Here is a 19,504-nt window from a genome sequence, read left to right as displayed (position 1 = left end):
CGTTAGCTATTCAAAGGACACATTCACAATCAGCGGTCTGTACAGAACCCTGAAACAGTTTATTTCTGGAAGAATATGAGATTATCAGTTGGAATAAGAAACCCTAACATTGTTAGTATGTTCTTGCTGAAAAATTGCTGAATGTCTAATGTAAAGCACATTTAAGCATTACACTGTGATCATCACCTGCAAGGTCAGTCAGCTTCTCAGACCTTTTGTTCTTTGAGATGATTATGCCCACCTGTAAACACAAACAACAAATGCAGAAAGGTCCAGCATTTATACCCTTACAATTTACCATTTCCACAATACAACAAAATGTTGCACTGGCTTTGTGTTTCTTGTAAATTCTGACTCTAAGACTCTTTTTATATCCATATAATTTGTTATATATAAAAATGCTGAAAACTGATGCCATGAAAGTTGACTAGTGTTGTACTTTAAAGTTACTTTAAAACAGATTCCAATAAAATTACATGTTAAAGAATGTATACAGAAACGTGATATTAAAGTTATGCACAGCAACTTTTTTTGTATTTTTTCATATATAACACAATTAAATAATCAACAATTAGCAAATCAAATCTGAATGTGTAGGTTAAACATTTTTATTAGTATTTTTCATTATGCATGTTTTTTTTGTTTTTTTTTATGAAAATACATGTAAAATAATAAGTTATCTAACTTCCATAATTTCTGGTATAATGAGTTGTCATTGTTACTAAGCTACCTGTTATTTTGGTAGTTTACGTTGTGTAGTCACATGCAATCCACACACAAAAATGTCACCGCTAGAAAAGTCCTGCTGTGAGGTTATGAAATGGAGAAATCCCAACCTCCTCCATGTCTGTGATAATTTATCATTCTACACAATATTGTCAAAAGTATTTGCTCATCTACCTTTAAACACATATGAACTTCAGTAACATCCCATTCTTAATCCATAGGGTTTAATATGATGTTGGCCCACCCTTTGCAGCTATAACAGCTTCAACTCTTCTGGGCAAGCTTTCCACAAGGTTTAGGAGTGTGTTTATGGGAATTTTTGACCATTCTTCCAGAAGCACATTTGTGAGGTCAGACACTGATGTTGGACAGAAGGCCTGGCTCACAGTCTCCACTCTATTTTATCCAAAGATGTTCTATCGGGTTGAGGTCAGGACTCTGTGCAGGCCAGTCAAGTTCTTCCACACCAAACTGGCTCATCCATGTCTTTATGGACCTTGCTTTGTGCACTGGTGCGCAGTCATGTTGGAACAGGAAGGGGCCATCCCCAAAATGTTTCCACAGAGTTGGGAGCATGAAATTGTCCAAAATCTCTTGGTATGCTGAAGCATTCAGAGTTCCTTTCACTGGAACTAAGGGGCCAAGCCCAGCTCCTGAAAAACAACCCCACACCATAATCCCCCTCCACCAAACTTTACACAAGGAAGTCAGACAAGTACCGTTCCCCTGGCAACCGCCAAACCCAGACTCCTCCATCAGATTGCCAGATGGAGAAGCGTGATTCATCACTCCAGAGAACGCGTCTCCACTGCTCTGAGTCCAGTGGCGGCGTGCTTTACACCACAGCATCCGACGCTTTGCATTGCACTTGGTGATGTATGGCTTGGACGCAGCTGCTCGGCCATGGAAACCCATTCCATGAAGCTCTCTACGCACTGTTCTTCAGCTAATCTGAAGGCCACATGACGTTTGGAGGTCTGTAGTGATTGACTCTGCAGAGAGTTGGAGACCTCTGCACACTATGAGCCACGAAAATGACAAGCTTCTCGTGTTTGTTCTTCTTGATGCTGCTGTCACTTGGAATTGTTACATCTATCACTACTGCCTTCTTCTGTAGTTTGTTGACCATCATAATGTCTGGTTAGTTAGCATCACCTGTTTATCAGTCTGGATCTGGAAAGTCCCACAGGATCTTAGCTCAGTCATTCACATTTTCAGGTATCTCCCATTTTGACTGGGACTTCCAATCCATACTCGGCACAGATGTTCCTGTACACCATTTCTCATCAGTTGGTTATGGCGTTCCATGTGCTGGACTGTTAGAAGCCTCTTATTAGTGCCTCTGTACCATCTCTCAGACCAGCTTTTTTTTTAGCTACTGATAGGACTTCTCGATATCAGCCACTTCTTCAATCTGTCAGTGGTACATGCCGTGCAGAGGCTTATCCTTCCACGTTGGTTCCTCCTCGTATCTCCTGGGTTTCAGCAGCCTAAGACACTCACTTAGGGTCACTGGGGTCAATCTTCTTGATGCATTCCAGATTATTTGTTTTCTCATCCTGCATAGTAGCTCTGACAGTCACTCCCCCTGGCCTTCTTCTTTCTGCTTAGTGTACTATTTGGGGTGAAATCTTCTGTGCATTGTGAGGCGCTTTCTTGTCTTGATATCAGTGGCTTCTTTCTCCTCCTTTGGCCAGGTTAATTTACCAGTGAGGTATCTGATGACTCGCAACAATATGTGTTGATGACTGACTTTGTTCTTCCCATTCAGCAGACTCTTCAGGACCTGCCTAAAGCTGGATTTATAGTTGACGTGTTGCTCACGGCGCAGGAGGGAGAGTTCTGTAAGAGAGTTTGGAAGAAGATACGGGACAGATACGTGAAGGCAAAGAGGGCAGAGACTCCAAGTGGTGATGCCGGGGGCTTCAGACCTTCACCTCAATTAAGTGAATTATCTTGGCTCACGAACTTCGTGAAATACAGAGAAGACACATCCCATCTCCTCTTTCGTCTTCTTTTCGCCGGCAAGGTTCTAAGCATTTCATCTTCCAGATACTGCAGCAGTATCATTGATGACAGTGTTCCTGCTCTTGACAGGGGGATTGTTTTCTTCTCGACTTATGTCGTTGTAGAGTAGTTAGCGCTACCTCCACGTAGCAGCGAAACCTCTGTGACGGATAAGAACTACAGGTGCATCGACTCGCGCCACCATAAATAGCCTGCACGAAATCGTGACGTCATCAACACCGCTCGCTCGAGCCTTTACTCTTTGTAGGTACTTGTTTATGAAAGACCTCCTTATAGCCTCCTCGTGGTTGCCATTTGCCTATGGAATCCAAAGGTATTTTGGCACCCTAGCAGACTCTGGTAGCTCAACCCCTTCAGTTGTGATCACCTCACCTCTCTTTGATATCATTAGGACGCATTTATGCAGTCCAAATTACAATGCAATGGCCAATCAAATGTTTCATTCAGTCCTAGCGCAAAGCTTGATGTCGTTCATATCAAGGAAGTGGTTGATGGTTGCTTCACTTTGGAACCTGTATCCATAGCCACTCTTTGTGATGATGTGGCTGAGTGAGTTCAGCACTTGATGTTAACCTGTGCAGTTGGCTTGGAATTGATCTTAAGGGTAATCTTCCAGATTTCCATTGAGTACTTGATGAAGGTTGTTAGGGTCCTATTGATATTGTAGAGTTCCAAGCATTTCAGTATCTATGTGTGCAGCATTGATTTCTAGGCTTTCTTGTAGTCAATCCAGGCTGAGCACAGATTTGTATGTCAGATCCTAAAGCTTGGAGTTCTGTAGTTGGCGTTTAGCTCCTCGGCTGTTACTTTCAATTCCCCTCTGGGCTCTGCTCATGCATTGAGTCGTTTGCCTACTCATCAGGAGCTTCCATGTTGCACAGAGGCAAGTTATTGGCCGGTAGTTAGATAGAACTGCCCCCTTTTTTGGCATCTTTCATGACCAGGACTGTTCAACCTTAGGTTAACCAGTCAAGGTGGGTCCCATCCATTAACAGCTGGTTCATTTGTGCTTATAGACGTTACGTTTCTTCAGCCAGTAGGTGGGTATCATGTCAGGACCTGGTGCAGTCCAACTGTTCATACTTGATTGACCACCATGATGGTGCTCGGTTCCTTTTCTGGGAGATTGCTATGGTAAGTTCTCAAATCCACTGACAATAGAGCATTGGGGTTATGTGATATTTCTTTCTACAATATGCTCTTCCAGTATTGTTCAGTCTCAGCTAGGTGGGTGTAATCTCATCTTATTACCCTGCCACTGATAGTACACTTTGAATAGTACAGTGGAGAACACCCTATTTATTCTCTAATGTACCCTCTCAGGCGGGTAGCCAGCAGTTGCTAGCAGTCTCCAGTGCCTCAGGTATTGAGAGTTTGTTGTATTTCTTATGAGTGACTTCTTCATTGCAGCTTTCAGAAGACCTGATAGCTGGCTCACCTTCTTCCTAGTTGCCCTGATCTTGGCCTGCACGCCTGGCATGGCTTAATTTTATGCCTCTCACTCATATTAGTATTGAGGTTGGTAGAGGCATGATCCAACAGATCCCAGGAACAACATCAGAGATCTCTGTCCAGAAGAATGCAATTCTAGAAACATTTAAGATACTGCTTAGAACCATATACCCTCTGGTAGAGGAACTCAGTGAAGTTTCACATCACAAGTTATGAAAAGTAGAAAAGAAAAAGATTCTCTGATTGCTTGTTTTTTGTTTAGTCACTGGTAAAAATATTCACTTTACAAAGAAGTTTTTGTTTTAATTTGATCTCATTGTTAGCACAGATTCTCTGTACATGAAGCAGAGCAGTGACAGTGAGAAACCTAACAATATTTATGTATGTACAACCTAATGTTTTAAATATATTAACAGAAGAATATGATTTTTTTCAGCAATAAACTCAGATGAAACAAGGAATTCAAATGTGTGTTGAATTCATACCTGACTGATGGGATTTTGGTCGAAATACTCATCAACAAATTCTTCCATCAGCTGAAGAAAAGAAGAAAAGAGACTGTTAACCTATGAAAAACAGACAAATAAACAGATGTGGCTCCTACAATGGTTATGTCAGGTCTCCACAGGTGGCAGTATCGCATTTTCTTTATTTCTTTAACTGGACTTCCCAAAAAGAGCATTAAACATCTGCAGCTCATCCAGAACACTGCTGCTAGAGTTTTAACCCGGACTAAGAGATCTGAACACATCACACCAGTTTTAAAATCTTTACACTGGCTTCCAGTCAGTCACAGAATAGATTTTAAAAGCCTGCTGATGGTTTACAAATCCCAGAACGGTTTAGGCCCAAAATACATCTGTGATATGTTCAGAGAATATAAACCCAGCAGAGCTCTTAGATCCAAGGACTCAGGCCAGCTGGTCCAGTCCAGAGTCCAGACTAAACATGGAGAAGCAGCATTTAGCTGTTATGCTGCCAACAAGTGGAACAAACTGCCAGTGGAGATTAAACTTTCACCAAATGTAGACATTTTTAAATCCAGGTTAAAAACATTTCTGTTCTCATGTGTCTATGCATGAAATCTGCACGGTATCTTTGAATTTATCTGGACTGTTGCTTGTTTTTAAACTCATTTAAATTATTTTATTTGTTTCTCTTTATGTATTTTTAATGCTTCTTCCACTCCCCGCTGCAATGCTTTTATTTGATGTAAAGCACTTTGAATTGTTTGTACATGAAATGTGCTATACAAATAAATTTGATTTGATTTATAAGCACGGATGCAGGTAATCCAGGGATCTTGGGGTGGAAGGTCATGCGGTTTTCACCGCTCACTCACCTGGCTTCCTTTGTTTTTTCCAGCAGCATCACAAAGTCACATTATTAGTCGTTTCTGCATTAGCATAATCAGGTTTAGGTTGTAACTTTTATTGTTTTGGATAATTAAATGGGAACATCACCCAAACGTGGCAAAAATGTATGGACATTGGTTTGTAAAGAGCTCGTCAAAAACAGTGTCCCACACCCATGTACGAGTGCCTACAGGAGGACAGGATAGTCGCTATAACCATAATGTAGCGATTCCCAGTATGAAGTGTTTGTGATATCTGTAACTGAATTTACCTTTAGAGTAGAGGTGAGACGATTTGGTTTCAAGTCCTGGTCTTCCATACTCCGTGAACAGTCAATCACTACATAGAGGTGACGCATCTAGAGCACAAGACATCCATCATACCACCTGGAAGTATTTGTAATGTTTTTCGGAAAACACAACACACTACTTCTTGGAAGGTACTTAATGTTGAGCTAAAGCTGGGTGTGAAAAAGTCCTTTATGTAATCACCTGGCACCACGATCATTCCTTTGCATTAAACAGACCTGCTAAACAATAAACAGCTGATAGTGCAAGCTATGAACTTATTAATGGTTGGTTAGTAGATTTAGACTTTTTTTTTCAAGTAGTCATTATATGCAATTTACCACTGTGCTGTTCAAGTGTATGCCATTAATAGTATGTTTTAAAATAATAGTTAAAACTGCACCGTGGGCTTGTTTTTGTCCGATAATATGACCTCAAACTTATCAAAACGATGATCATCCACATCTAAAAGGGCATTAGCTGTTTCCATGGTGACATGATATCTAGTGACTAGGTTTATATGAATAAAAAGTGAGGCACTAAGGAGCACTGAAACTGTAATAATCTGAAATAAATACAAAAATATGCAGGACTTGATGAATAAATGAATACAATGTTAAATGCTACTAAAAGAAAAGGAAAAATAAATCTATGCAATAATGAATGTACAGCATATGAAATAAATTGATATTTCTGCTTTATTTCCAACAGCACAAAGCTGTTCATGAAGATGACAAGACAGGTGACTTTGTCACCTTAATATAGCTCAAATGTGCCTCTTTGAAGTATCACCACACATCCAAAACTTTTATATGATCACAGGCTGTGTTTTGTGAGTTTTCCTTAAATAAAAATGAGCTCCATTTAAACTTCTGCAAACTTGGCCAGATGATGTTGTCTTTGGTCTGCAGGTTCTTTGGAGGGTCTCAAAGATCCTGGTTGAGACCATCAGCCTTGAATATAAGGTGAAATTCATTTGTAATACTCCCAATCCCATGATTAGCAGCGCCAGCCATGTTGAACGTTTTGCCACTCAAGAGCCGACAATTCTTGCACTCTGGGTGGTGCTAGATAGAACAGTGAGATAGGTGCATACCCTCTATAACCTTAAGCAGATCATTTAGAGACCGAGAGAATAAACTGGAAAAGTATTTGTATCACATAACTGACAGGAAGTACTGTTTTTGACAGATCTGTTTTTTGGCACCATTTTGTAAAATAGCATCTCTGCACCGTAATGATCAATCAGTAAGTGAGTCGAGCTAATGACCCAGTCTGAAAGATCCTTTGCACAATGAGGCAGAAATCCATACAGGAATATAAAAACTGAGACAGAGAAATGTAAGAAGAAAACGTGAAAATCAATGGGCTTGGAGAAATAGACGGGGGAGAAAATAATAGAGAAATAACTACTTTTATAAATTTAGAAAAGATACAATAATTGAATTAATTAACAGATAAAAAAAATACATGCATAAATAGGCTAAGGGAAATAAATAGTGTAAAAATATAAAGTAAATGTACAAATAAAATAAAATATGTATAACTTAGGTAATATCATAAAAAAGAAGTAAAATATAGGGTTATTAATGCAAAGTAAAATAATTCCATTAGGTAATAAAGCAGAACAATTAATGTCTTTCATTTAACAGTGTATTAATTTATTTTCAGTCATGGAACTTTTTGTATTCATTTCAGATTACGGAAGTGTCAACACTCCAGAAGATTCAAAGTACAGCAGGAAGAATGCAGAACTCACTCACCATCCCAAGCCTCACTTGTCCATGGCTCTCTGTCACTCTATGAAGCAAACAAAACAGGAAAATACATGAGCTCTATTCAAAAGAGATTATCTGTTGCACAGAAGAAAGAACTGCAGCACCAGTTAATACCTCTTCTTGACATCATGAAAATATTAATAATTCATTCATTCAGTCTCACATTAACACATACCTTTTCCTTTTTGATTGGTACAGGATCTCTTCAACTGTAGCTTTGAGTGACCCTGATTCATCCTCCTTCAACACCTCCCTGTAGAACAATATTCCACAATGTTGCATCAAATGACAATACATGCCTCAAATTGAGAACTTTCATCCTTGAACTCACCATGTTCTCTCGTAGCCACCTTCCCAGCGCTTAGCTCTCTCTGGTTCTTCATCCATCGTGCTCCCCCACAACAAGTTCAACTGACAGTAGCAGCCAAGGAACCAAGAAATACTGTGGTTATTCTACATTTAATAAATCACAAGTTGCAGTAATATCAGTGACTGTGCAAAAACATGCAAAGAGGAAAAGCTAAATATTGTCTATATGGGCCTAACACTATCATTAAGAGTTTTCTACACTTGAAAACAATACAGCTCAGCTGTGACATAGCGTAAAGGGGGCCGAGAATGAGTTTAACAATAAGAAGTGTATTATATAAACATATTTTCAAAAACCTAGTTCTTCCTGCATATTTCTATACTTTCAGTCACTGACATTGTTAACCTGAAAGTTTCAATTTCAGTTATTGTAAAATAAAAAGGAATTTCAATGAAAAACTACCATCACAAATCGGCCTGTAAACTATTTAAAGACTGTATGATGTGCGATAGAATGATTCCTAAATGACCGATTTCATTATCCATCTGTTAAGTTACACGCACTTAGATTCAGTCAGCGGTAAGCACACAGAATAATATTTGACATGACCCTTATCATAAAACATATCATAAACATAAATGGATATTTTAGCAACGGAAAAGTAGCTAATTGTTAAAGACTGCTGATGTTGATCAATAAGCGTGCGTGCACTTATTTGTGCTACAGACTGTTCCACGGATGCTAAGAAACTGTTCCATAAAGTAGTTATTTCAAGTAGTTTAGCTCTCACAAGTAAAGTAAGAAATTCAAACTTATTGTACATACCGATGCTTCTACGTTCCTCGTCTGTTATAAAGCTAACTTTGTTAGCTTAGAAAAAAAGTCGCTTGAAATACCGGTCAGAAGCCTGCGTGCAACAGAAAATCCCTTCCGGTGTGAAACATGTGCTTGAAAACAAAGAGTAGACGCCGCATCGACCGCTGGGGCCCAAGAAATGCGTCCGCCATCTTGGACCGGTCACTCTACCCATAGACACCCATAGAGTATTAAAGATGCCAGAGCACTGTGCGGCGTATTCCTGTGCAAATCGGAGGACGATTGTGAACAGGGGTCAGACAAATCATTTATTCCATAACACAGGCTTAGATACAATTGACACAAGAATGCCATTTTAGAAATAATGCAGCTGGTGGAGGTGGATGGCCACCCTTCCTGAGTTTGGTTCTGCCAGAGGTTTCTTTCTGTTAAAAGGAAGAAAAGTTCCTTTCCAAAGTCGCCTCAGGCACGCTCAGGACGGGAGATTGGATTGATGACAAGTTTCGGTGCAATCTGTTGGTTTCCTTAGCTAGGAAATTGTTTTTGAATTGGCTCTATATGAAGGAATTGGATTATTTTATAAATAATTACGATTACAATTAATTGAATTCCAATTGGCTTGAATTGGACTTTATTATTATTATTTAAGTGCCTTGAGATGAAATTTGTTGTATTTGGCGATATATAAATAAAAATGAATTGAATTGAATTTCATGTAGCGGATCTCCCTCTTTTGGTGGACTTTCTTTCTTTGTTAGAATGTTGAAAAGGAGCTTCTATTTATCCACCAGGAATAAGCTCAGCAATTACAGTTAAAGTTAGGGAAGATAAACTGTGTATAATCACTCATTAAGAAGAATTACTAACATCTTTGCATAGCCCACAACAAAGAGTTTCTAGTGGTTACTTTTTACTTAACAGTTAAAAAAAAAAAAAAGTCATGTTTTGTAAATGTTATGAACTCAGTGACGCAATGTACTAATTAACGACTTTTTATTCAAATCTTACATTGTGTCCTATACAAACAGATATACATGTTCAATATTGCAAATCAATGCACACATTGATTCACAGTTCAGAATAAAACTGCTTTGGATAAATGACAAAAAATAAGAAAAAAAAGAAATCAGTGGAATAAGCTTATAATAAGGTGGAATAAGGTGTTAGGATTCCATTTCTTTTTAGATAACTTTGTAATCAGTTGTATTACAGTCATGACAACTATAGCACAGAAAAACTTAAATAACCTCTTGATTTCACTTAAGCTTGTATTTTTAATGTCTCATATAAACAATCAAGGTTTCATTATTTACATCATTCTGAAGACCAATTTCAAGACTAAAAATTAAAAACATTTTTACAAGAAAAATGGACTTCAATGCCACATAAGTCAAAGTCTCATCCTAGATTTCCCAATGAAGCAGTAACTGCTTAATTAAAAGTCACAGAAATAAAACATAACTCATTTTCTTAATTCAGAGGCAAAACAAAATACACTTTATACATCCTGTTCTTCAAAATTGGTCTTCATGATACGATGAAGTTTGATGAAAAGTTAGGCAAAGACTATTGTAAATACAAGAAAAAATTTTACGTTTTATTCACCTTTTCCTTAGTACTGAAAAACTTTGCTGATTGACTTGATTAAAAAAATGTAGACCAGCGGCAATAAAAGATGTCTCTTTTTCCTTAGCAAGGTTACAGGTGAAGGTTCAGGGGCGTTGGTCGTATTCACCGATCTTTCTCTTGATGTGGGAAAGTTTGGATCGGAGATTTTTACATCTCTTCTTCTTAAGTTGGTAATCTGGGGACTGTAAAAGAACATACTTGAAATGTATCCACATATCTCCCTCTTTTTCATCAATTTGATTTAGTTTTTTAGTAGCAAACAGACCTGAGACATCAAGCAAATCAGAGTCCAATTCATTGTAATACAATCAAATCCAATTCATTAAATTTCAAATTAGTTGCCTTGCTAAGGAAACCAACAGACTGCTCCAAAACCTCCCTATGATGGAATATCCCAATCTGAGCATGTTCTCTTTAACAGGGACAAACCTCCATCAGAACCAGACTCAGGGTGGGTTGCATCCTCAAACTGAAAGCTTAGAATTTCAATCTCAAGCCCATCATGTGTCATATTGTACACGCAGAAGACAGTGAACCCCACACTACCCCAGTTGCAAGTTCAAGTACAGAATGAATACGGGATATACTTGGAATAAGTGCTATGAGTCTTTGTGTAAATGGTTGAATTAGGAACAAACTATAAAGCTCTTTGTAGAACCCGGATAATGTTGAAAAGGCCCTACATATGTGTGGCCTATTACTTTCCGCCTCCAGCCTTTTGAGCAAATAAAGTCACTTCTGGCTTTAAAATGATGATAATTAATGTTGAAAAAACAGAGGCTCATCCCATTTGTCTAATCTTTCTCCTCTTGTTTTCTCTCTCGTCTATCCTGCCTGTGACCGGGAGATCGATCTCCACAGAACATTCTGAAGGTAATTTCATTTCCTAAAGTGCACCTGGAGGAGCTACAAGCAAGGAGTATCTTTTTGGCTCTCAAAAATATGTTTTCAAAAAGATGAAGCAAAAGACACTTCATTTAGTTAAATAACTGTCACTTGGCCTCCCCTCTCCTCACGCTTGTCCTCTCCTCCAAGGATGAACAAATAGGGAAATATGATAATCGTCAGGGTTCAAAACGATAGTTCACAGATCATTGAAATAATGGTGGCTACATCTATTAGAATTTCACAGAACAACTGTCAGAAATCTGTGTCTATGCCTTACCTTCTTGAGATTTCTCAGTCTTGTGTATTCATTCAAGGCATCCTGAAATAAGAAGGATTAGTACACTTTAACGAATCAGAAGAAATCATGGTACAATACTCCCACAGAAGGTTGTCAAAGCCATTTCAGAGTCATGGCCAATTGTTAATCCACCTTTACTTTACATACAGCTTCAGTAGCATTGCGATATAGTAAAATTATCCAGATATCAAAAATATCAAACAATGTGTGAAGATACCATCTGCAATACCTTGAACCTATTAAGCCACCAATATGCATGATCCCAACACCTAGCATAAGATTTTTTTTCCTACAATAGATATATTTCTCTCATCAACTCCATCCCAATGAAGAAAAAACTAATGAATTAAAGCACCTTTCTGACATACTGATACATTGCCAGGAACATGGCGAGAAATGCCAAGAATTGGTAGAAGGCGCTTTTTGGACTGTTGTCAAAAGCTAAAGGGTACTTACAGTATATGGAACATTTTCCTTACCGTGTTCAAATTTTCTGACCACCTTCTCATCTTCATCATAACATTGTTCGGTTACTAATGAAAAAATATAGCCATCTATAATTCAAATTGACAAAATGGTACTGCTAGCCTCACCAGGAACTGTGGACTGCCCTCGGGGTGCCTGTCTAGTTCTCTGTCGAGGTCAGCTAGGTCCTGGTTTACACTGTCCAGCTCAGCTTCCAGACTCTTGTACTCCAGGTGAGTCCGGTCAAATTCTCGTTTGTAGGTCAGTCGCTCTTGCTCATTTACAATGGACGGAAACAGACTACAGACGAGAACAGAATTTAATTTGGTACATAACTAGTTTGGTCATGTAAGAACAAAATTAATTTATGGTGAGAAAACAAAATTCAATACAAGTCAGAGCCAGTTATTATAACCATTAAAGATATCCCAAACGTCCACTCACACACTGAAATTCTTTTCCTCCAAGTAGCCTTCAGACTCCACAACAGTGTCCTTCAGCTTAGGCTTTAGGCCTCCCACTGAGCTGCTTAGGTCAGAGTCCCTGCAAATAGAATTAATTTATTAATCATATTGTAATGAATTGGACTGAAATTTTAATTTGGTGCTATATAAATAAAACTGAACTGAACAGAATTCTTTACTGGTTTTCTTTCAGACTGCGTGTTTTTCCTCACTATTCTTCATCCTGTTCACAAACAGTTGTGTACCTCCAGTCACTAGTCAATCAAATTCCAAACTGGGAAAATAATCACCTACTTAATTAATGTGGACAAAACAACTTGGGAGTTAAAACTCTAAATTTAGTCGCCTCACTAAAAACTCACAAGATAATTCTTAAAGAAATTAAACCTGTCAAAAGTTATTCCCAAGTGCAGTTGGCTTCATTAGCAATGCACAAGATCCAGTCTTAACTTGAAAATATCTACATCTCAATTTCAAATTTGTTCTTCTCTTATTTGCACAATTCTCTTTCTGTGTTACTTTGGCTATTATTCACCTCAAAACAGAGGCAAATTTGATTAATGGGAACGTGTGTATGTTTTAAATGTGTTTATTTTCCCTCATTTACGGAGTGTGCACTTTCAGTTTCAGTTCAAAGACCCTTCTGCATGCACATGTATATACTTAAGGCATTAAGCATTGCTCCTCCTAAATGTCAGGATTGAATATCTACCAGACTCTTCACTTCAGCACCCAACATAGACTTTCCCAGTGAGGCTGAGAAGTGTAATCAACCTGTATCTTTTTGAAAAGAGGGATCATCACCCAGTTCTGCCAATTCAGTGACACAGTCTTTGACCTCCACACACAGGCAGAACATCCAGGGCCTGCCGACATCATCCAGCGCTGACTCCAAGGAGTTGTTTAACTACCTCTATGTTGGGTGAATCCACAAACACCTATAATGTCCACCACTGGCTTCGGAGGATGCCATCATCACAAGCACCAACCAGAGTGGGATAAAGTCCAGCCTCTCTCCAAGAAATTTGTTTTAGAATCTCTGCTGTGTCGTAAAGGTGAGCCCAACCATATCAAGCCGGTATCAATTATAAACTTGGCCTCCTTCTCAATCAGTGTAAAACTGATCCAATTCACTTTTTGCAGTCACCAGACCTCCACAGCTCTTATTGTGTTCAATCTCACCTCATCCAAAGTAAGCACGAATGGCTTAGTTCTAACATTTTGGCTTTGACAGAATGACATATGACACACAGCTTACCCTGGTAAGTACAAAGGCTTGTTGTAGTCCAGCTGGTTCAGGTAGTCTTTAGAACCCCCAACTTTGTCATTGTAGTCATTAACCAGCATCTCTGGGTCACCAGACACATTGGTCACCTGAAGCGAGAGAAGTTTTAGTTACTGCTGATGTAAATTTGAGACTCAGCTTTGGTCAAACTTTGCATCACTGCATCAAATCAATATAAAGTCCAATTTTAGATTTAAAGAGGGACACTCATTTTAGGAAAGTGGTTTAATAGTTAAAGTGCTTCTCTCTGAAAAGCTGGAGTCACTTTTACAAACCGAAGAGGGTTTCAAAAAGTGAATGGAAGTAGCTGCTGGTTATAAAAACTATAAGTTCAGCGTTTTTTTCCTCTTTATTCAATACATTTTTAATCATGGTCAGTAGTTCTTTTCACTTATTATAATTATGTGTGATTTTTTTGCAAACAATTCCATAGTTGTTTTTTTTGTACATATTAGTTTCAAGTATCACTTGAGTTCCCCTATCTTGTCCATCTTCCCCTATATGGTCACCTTAGTTTTCAAAAACAGCCAAGATGGTGACAACCAGATGCTGAACTCGATGTGCAAAAACAGGGGTTTAAAAACCCATGTATAGCATCATGATGGTTTTCTCCATTTCTTTAACAAAGTCTATGGCATAAAGATAACAACCTTACAACACAAGTTGTGTTACAACTGCAAGCACAAGTAAATAAAGAGACATGAGACAGGTCGGACTGGTGCTTGCCTTGCACTTCTTTACCTGTTCTACTTGCTCTCTGTTGTTTAAAATTCTGTTGTTAATACTTGCTCCAGGGATTCATACTGTACTCAAGCGTCAATGTTATTTCATGTGTAAACTGCTTTGGACTAAAGAGTCTTCCAAAAAACTAAACATACTCGTAACTAAACATACAACTAAATGTACTCCTAAGATAAACAGTCCACACACGTGGCAGTAATGATCATAATACTGTCGCTTAAAACTACTTTCATGACTCTGAACTGTGAAAAGATAAGCATGTTAAAATGGAACAAAAAAAAAATCTCCATCTAGTTGCATGTATTTAATAAAAAACATCATTATTACACTATATCAGATAAATTATTGAATTGTGTAGCAGTACTTTTCTAATTTGTTATCTAATGAAATAAATAGTTCATATGTACCTTTACGTTTATTTCGATAAAAAAGGTAGCTTTTGTCTAGTTTCATCAGGATTCCTGAAATTTCCGTCATACCTATCTGAGTTTAAGATAAAGTAACACAAGAAAAACACTGTGGGTGTACGAGCCATTCACCTGGACCAACTGGTTTGTCTAGTCGTTCCTGCATGCCTGAATACCAGATACTATCACTACCGTCAACCGCAGCCCAAGACAATGTCTTTCAGTCACAACAACTCAGGTCTAAAAGGTGCCGCTGGGACAGTTCACACACTTGAAATGAGAAATTAAACTATTGAGATAGTTCTCAGGTTAGGTCTTTCATTTATGTCACTGGCCTTATACTGACAGACAGCACAGGACATCATGCTGAAACTGGGAGGCTAAACAGACCACACCCAGAAACTGCAAATGAAACCATCCTACAGACTGACTCATGCACACATGCACAAGACTGAGTATAGGGTGTCCGTGTAACATTAGAGCTGCATGTGGTCGGCCACAGAAGGATCTGATAAACCTTAAGGGACTGGTAGATATGATTAAACACATCACACAGACGTTGCGCATGAGCAAACCAATATTTGTAACCACATGTACAGAACACACCGACTACGCATGTGTACGCATTGTTTGGAGAAAAGTGCTTTGACAGAGATTTGGGTTATCCGCACCTCTACAATATACTGTAGGCCAATTACATATCCATATATGGGAAGCTTTGGCACAGCTGATCTAAAAGGTAGCATGAATCAGACCCTGTGCACCCAATAAGTTTGCTGATACATAAGCGGAAACCAGCCTAACATTTCCCTTAAGTATGTGGTTGCAGCTATGACATGATATTTTCTTAAGGGAAACAAAATCCTCTTATATAGTTGTTTTTTGAGGGATTTTTTTTTTAAATATATATACATATATATATATATATATATATATATATATATATATATATATATATAGTTTTGACAATAATTTGTATTTTTAGCTGCATCGAAGGGGTTTGTAAAAACAGACCCTGAGCTATGGGTTGGGTAGAGTTTAAGCTCTTCGTTGGATTGAATGCTTATTGTCAAATTGGGCAAAAGATACACTTCAAAAACTTTATGGGCATTCCATTTAGAGAGAAAGATATAAGATATAAAAAGACAAACTCCAGATGTGGAGAGCAAAATTCGAGACAGTTTGAGGGAAATTAATATCTTACGTGGACAACAAATCTTCATGTTGCTTTTAACATGCTTATCTAGTGCTATGGGAGACTAAACAACCACTCCAAGAGTGCATGACTCAGCACAAGGATGCTCAGGATGGCAGAAGATGATGATGATGATGATAATGATTTTATACGATCTGTTGAGTTCTTCAGCCACGAAACTTTTTATGAACTGGTATTATATAATTACAATTATGAATTGGAATTAACTGAATTGAACTTGATTGTAATTAATTTGTTTCATAGTGACCCAAGATGACTTGTGTTAAGAATTGGCACTGTATAAATGAACAAACTGAATAGAATTTAGTGCCTGGAACTCTGTAGTGTCAGACTTGAAAAATATCTTGTAATAAGTCCACTTGCTCTTCCTTTAGGCACTTCCAGGTACTTTCCAACAAGTGTTAAGTAGTCTAGATACATTGCTTGTGATGGCAGTTTAGTTTTAGTGGTGAGCTTCAAGAATCATACATATGAAAGAAAAAGTATGTGCTTACTGAATTCAAAGACAATAGCCGCTTTCGGACTGTAGGAACCTTTGGCAGTTCTAATAACCTTTTAATCCGGGGGGCCGTTTTCTCCCGTGTTCGGACATACAGGAACTCGGGGCTTTCTCCCTTAGTTCCTATAACTATTTAGCTCCTTCTCCGAGGTCGGGTCTTTTCATAGTTCTTATAGAACGAATCTAACGGAGGTGTGTGGTGGTCGGTAGCTACGCCCCATGTCATGCTATCACGGCTGAAATGTTTCATCATACCAAACAGACAGAACCGGCGGGTGTTTAATAAGTTAAACTTACACTGGTCTCCTTTGTCTGCAGCGCTCTGCTCTCCTTTCTTCCTTCATGAAATGAAAAGTATCGTCTCCTGACTCTCTCTGTGAACTCTTTCAGCCTCGATATTAGACGCCTGATGTGATCGTCCATGATTAATATCACCATCATGCAGACCATAAACACAGTGGCCTCCCCGGTCTCCATATTAGCTTCTTGGTGGTGTTTTTTCTACTCTCCTTACTTTTGCCGTTTTGTTTTGTGTTTGAATGCAGCGCTAAACGGCTAACGGCTAACACGTCACTGAAGCAGACGGCTGCGTGCGGCGCATCAGTCCCTATCAGGTCCCGACTCATGTGCGAATGCAGACTGAAACAGTTCCGCTGGGGAAGGACAGTTATCAGAACGAAATTCGAGGAGGGTAGTTCTGATAACTACTTTCTTAGAACGGTCTGTCCGAAAGCGGCTTTTATGCATCAGGGCAGAATTACCTGGTCCTTATCAGGTCTTAAAGGCTAGATTTTGGCCCACTCTTCTTTCCAAAGTTGCTTCAGCTCATTGAGGTTTGCAGCATTGGTTTCTGCACAGCTCTCTGAAGGTCCCACCACAGCATCTCAGTCAGGCTGAGGTCTGGACTCTGACTGGACCATTGCAACACATTGATTCTTTTCTTTTTCACACATTCTGCTGTAGATCTGCTGCTGTGTTTGGGATCAATAGGCACATTCCCGAATGCGGGAAAAAACGGGGCCGTTTTTTCCCGCATTCGGACATACAGGAACTAGGGACCACGGCCCTCAGTTCCTGGAACCATTTTAGCTCCTTCGCCGAGGCTGGGTCTGTTCTGGGTTCTATAGGAATACATCTGACGGAGGTGTTTGGTGGTTGGTAGCTACGCCCCTGGTCAGATTTCCTCTTCTTCATGTTCCTGATCTGCTCAACGCAAACAGTAGAATGACAGCTGAAATTTTTCCTCATACGACACGGACACAACCGGCGCGTGTTTAATAAGTTAAACTGACACGTGGTCTCCTTTGTCTGCGGCGCTCTGCTCTCCTTCCTTCATGAAATGAAGAAGTATGGCCTGCGCTCCATCCTTCATCTCCTGAGTCTCTCTGTGAGCTCTTCCAGCCTCCATGTTAGACGCCCGATGTGAAAGTCCATGATTAATATCACCATCATGCAGACCATGAACACGGTGGCCTCCCCGCTCTCCATGTTAGCTTCTTTGTGGTGTTTTTTCTTCTCTCCTTACTTTTGACAGGTTTTATTTTGTTCTGTTTTGTTGTTGAATGTGGCGCTACAGTAACACGTCACTGTCGCAGGCGGTTGCGTCGCATCAGTCCCTATCAAGGTCCCGACTCATGTGCGAATGCAAACTGAAATGGTTCCCCTGGAGAAGGGCAGTTATCAGAACAAAATTCCAGGTGGACTGTTCTTAGAACGGCGTTCTTAGAACTGCTCTGTCCAAATGCGGCTTTTTTAAATAGCTCCAATAACAGGTGTAGTGGTCGTGTTATAAAGGAATGTTTTGTCATAACTTAAAAAGCTGATAATCTGAACCAGCACTTCACTTCAGTCAAGGACTGTTTTGATGTACAACTCTAAAGGTGACCGACACAAAGCCTGTAACTTGAAACCAGAATAAGAGATGCTGTGCATGCTCAGTCCTTTGTGTTAGTCTCCTGTTTTCACACCGAAACATTCTTCGGTTTTTCTTTTTAATGCATGAAAATACTTGCATGTTTGGTGTGATAGTATGTGAAAACCTTAAGGCTACGGCTACACGAAAACGTTTTTCACTGTAAACGATACTTTTTCTTATCGTTTCGCTGTCGCGGCCACACGGAGCTGGCGTTCCCACTACCCCAAAACGATAGTTTTTGAGAACGGGTTCCAGAGTGGGAAGATTTGAAAACGGTGTCGTTTCGTTTCCATTGTTACAGCGAAAACGGATTTGTTTACATCTGCACAGCCACATGGCTAAAGCCAGTGACGTATACACATACGTCAGTGACCAGAAAAAAAGCGGCTTCTATTCAAAATCCGGAAGAAGAAGACAACACAACAAGGACAGACAGCGATCATCATGGGCCCCACAACATTGATAGTAGCACTGCTGCAGACACTGCTAACTACAGCGGCATTGTTGAACGAACAACGTGAGCTTCGCGCTGTTAGAAGTAGGGGCGTACACGCATGCGCATTGCTTCTTCTATTGTTCTGGTGTAACCGGTGGGGGTGGCTTACAGCGCACATAGAGGTGTTTCGTGTGTACTGCATCGTTTTCAGCAAGCGTTGCGTTGTCATGTGGACAGAGAAGCCCCCCTGTGTGGTCGAAATCGTTTTTGTACCCGTTTTCAAAAAACCCTCGTTTCGTTTTCGTGTAGCCGTAGCCTAAGAGAGCTGGGAACACATGACAGTAGCCACATTTTCACATTTCACTCAGACAAACACAAAGGCAAGGCCAACAAAAACATAAGGTTTAACCATTGAGATTGATAATTTCTTCAGGAGGCTGATAATGAAAGGTTTTGGTAAGCGCCTTCAGAGGACACTCAGGATCAGGAGCCTGTTTTAAGACACTACT

General features: G+C 39.4%; 2 protein-coding genes across 6 annotated transcripts in view; both read right to left on the bottom strand.

The window, feature by feature from the left end:
• gtf2h2 (general transcription factor IIH, polypeptide 2) overlaps window positions 1-19,504 on the bottom strand; it is a 44,202-nt gene that overhangs the window by 3,961 nt on the left and 20,737 nt on the right. For 3 of the 5 annotated variants that reach the window (XM_075468135.1, XM_075468138.1, XM_075468136.1), the window contains 3 exons: window positions 5,833-5,919; window positions 4,692-4,742; window positions 187-241 (listed from right to left, as the gene is read on the bottom strand). In XM_075468135.1, the coding sequence (XP_075324250.1) occupies window positions 187-241; window positions 4,692-4,742; window positions 5,833-5,919 (193 nt within the window). Of the gene's footprint in view, window positions 1-186; window positions 242-4,691; window positions 4,743-5,832; window positions 5,920-7,611; window positions 7,649-7,801; window positions 7,880-7,957; window positions 8,080-8,761; window positions 9,173-19,504 lie in introns of those variants that run through there. The other 2 variants (XM_075468134.1, XM_075468133.1) reach the window with 2 other exon arrangements.
• LOC142382366 (occludin-like) overlaps window positions 9,729-19,504 on the bottom strand; it is an 18,325-nt gene continuing 8,549 nt past the window's right edge. The window contains exons 5-9 of the mRNA XM_075468132.1: window positions 13,755-13,870; window positions 12,477-12,575; window positions 12,161-12,332; window positions 11,547-11,588; window positions 9,729-10,563 (exon numbers count right to left, since the gene is read on the bottom strand). Coding sequence (XP_075324247.1) covers window positions 10,465-10,563; window positions 11,547-11,588; window positions 12,161-12,332; window positions 12,477-12,575; window positions 13,755-13,870 — 528 coding nt within the window. The 3' untranslated portion in view covers window positions 9,729-10,464. The remainder of the gene's footprint in view (window positions 10,564-11,546; window positions 11,589-12,160; window positions 12,333-12,476; window positions 12,576-13,754; window positions 13,871-19,504) is intronic.

This window comes from Odontesthes bonariensis, chromosome 6 (genome assembly GCF_027942865.1).
Source record: "Odontesthes bonariensis isolate fOdoBon6 chromosome 6, fOdoBon6.hap1, whole genome shotgun sequence".
Classification (NCBI taxonomy): domain Eukaryota; kingdom Metazoa; phylum Chordata; class Actinopteri; order Atheriniformes; family Atherinopsidae; genus Odontesthes; species Odontesthes bonariensis.
This window is presented reverse-complemented; position numbering and strand designations above follow the sequence as displayed.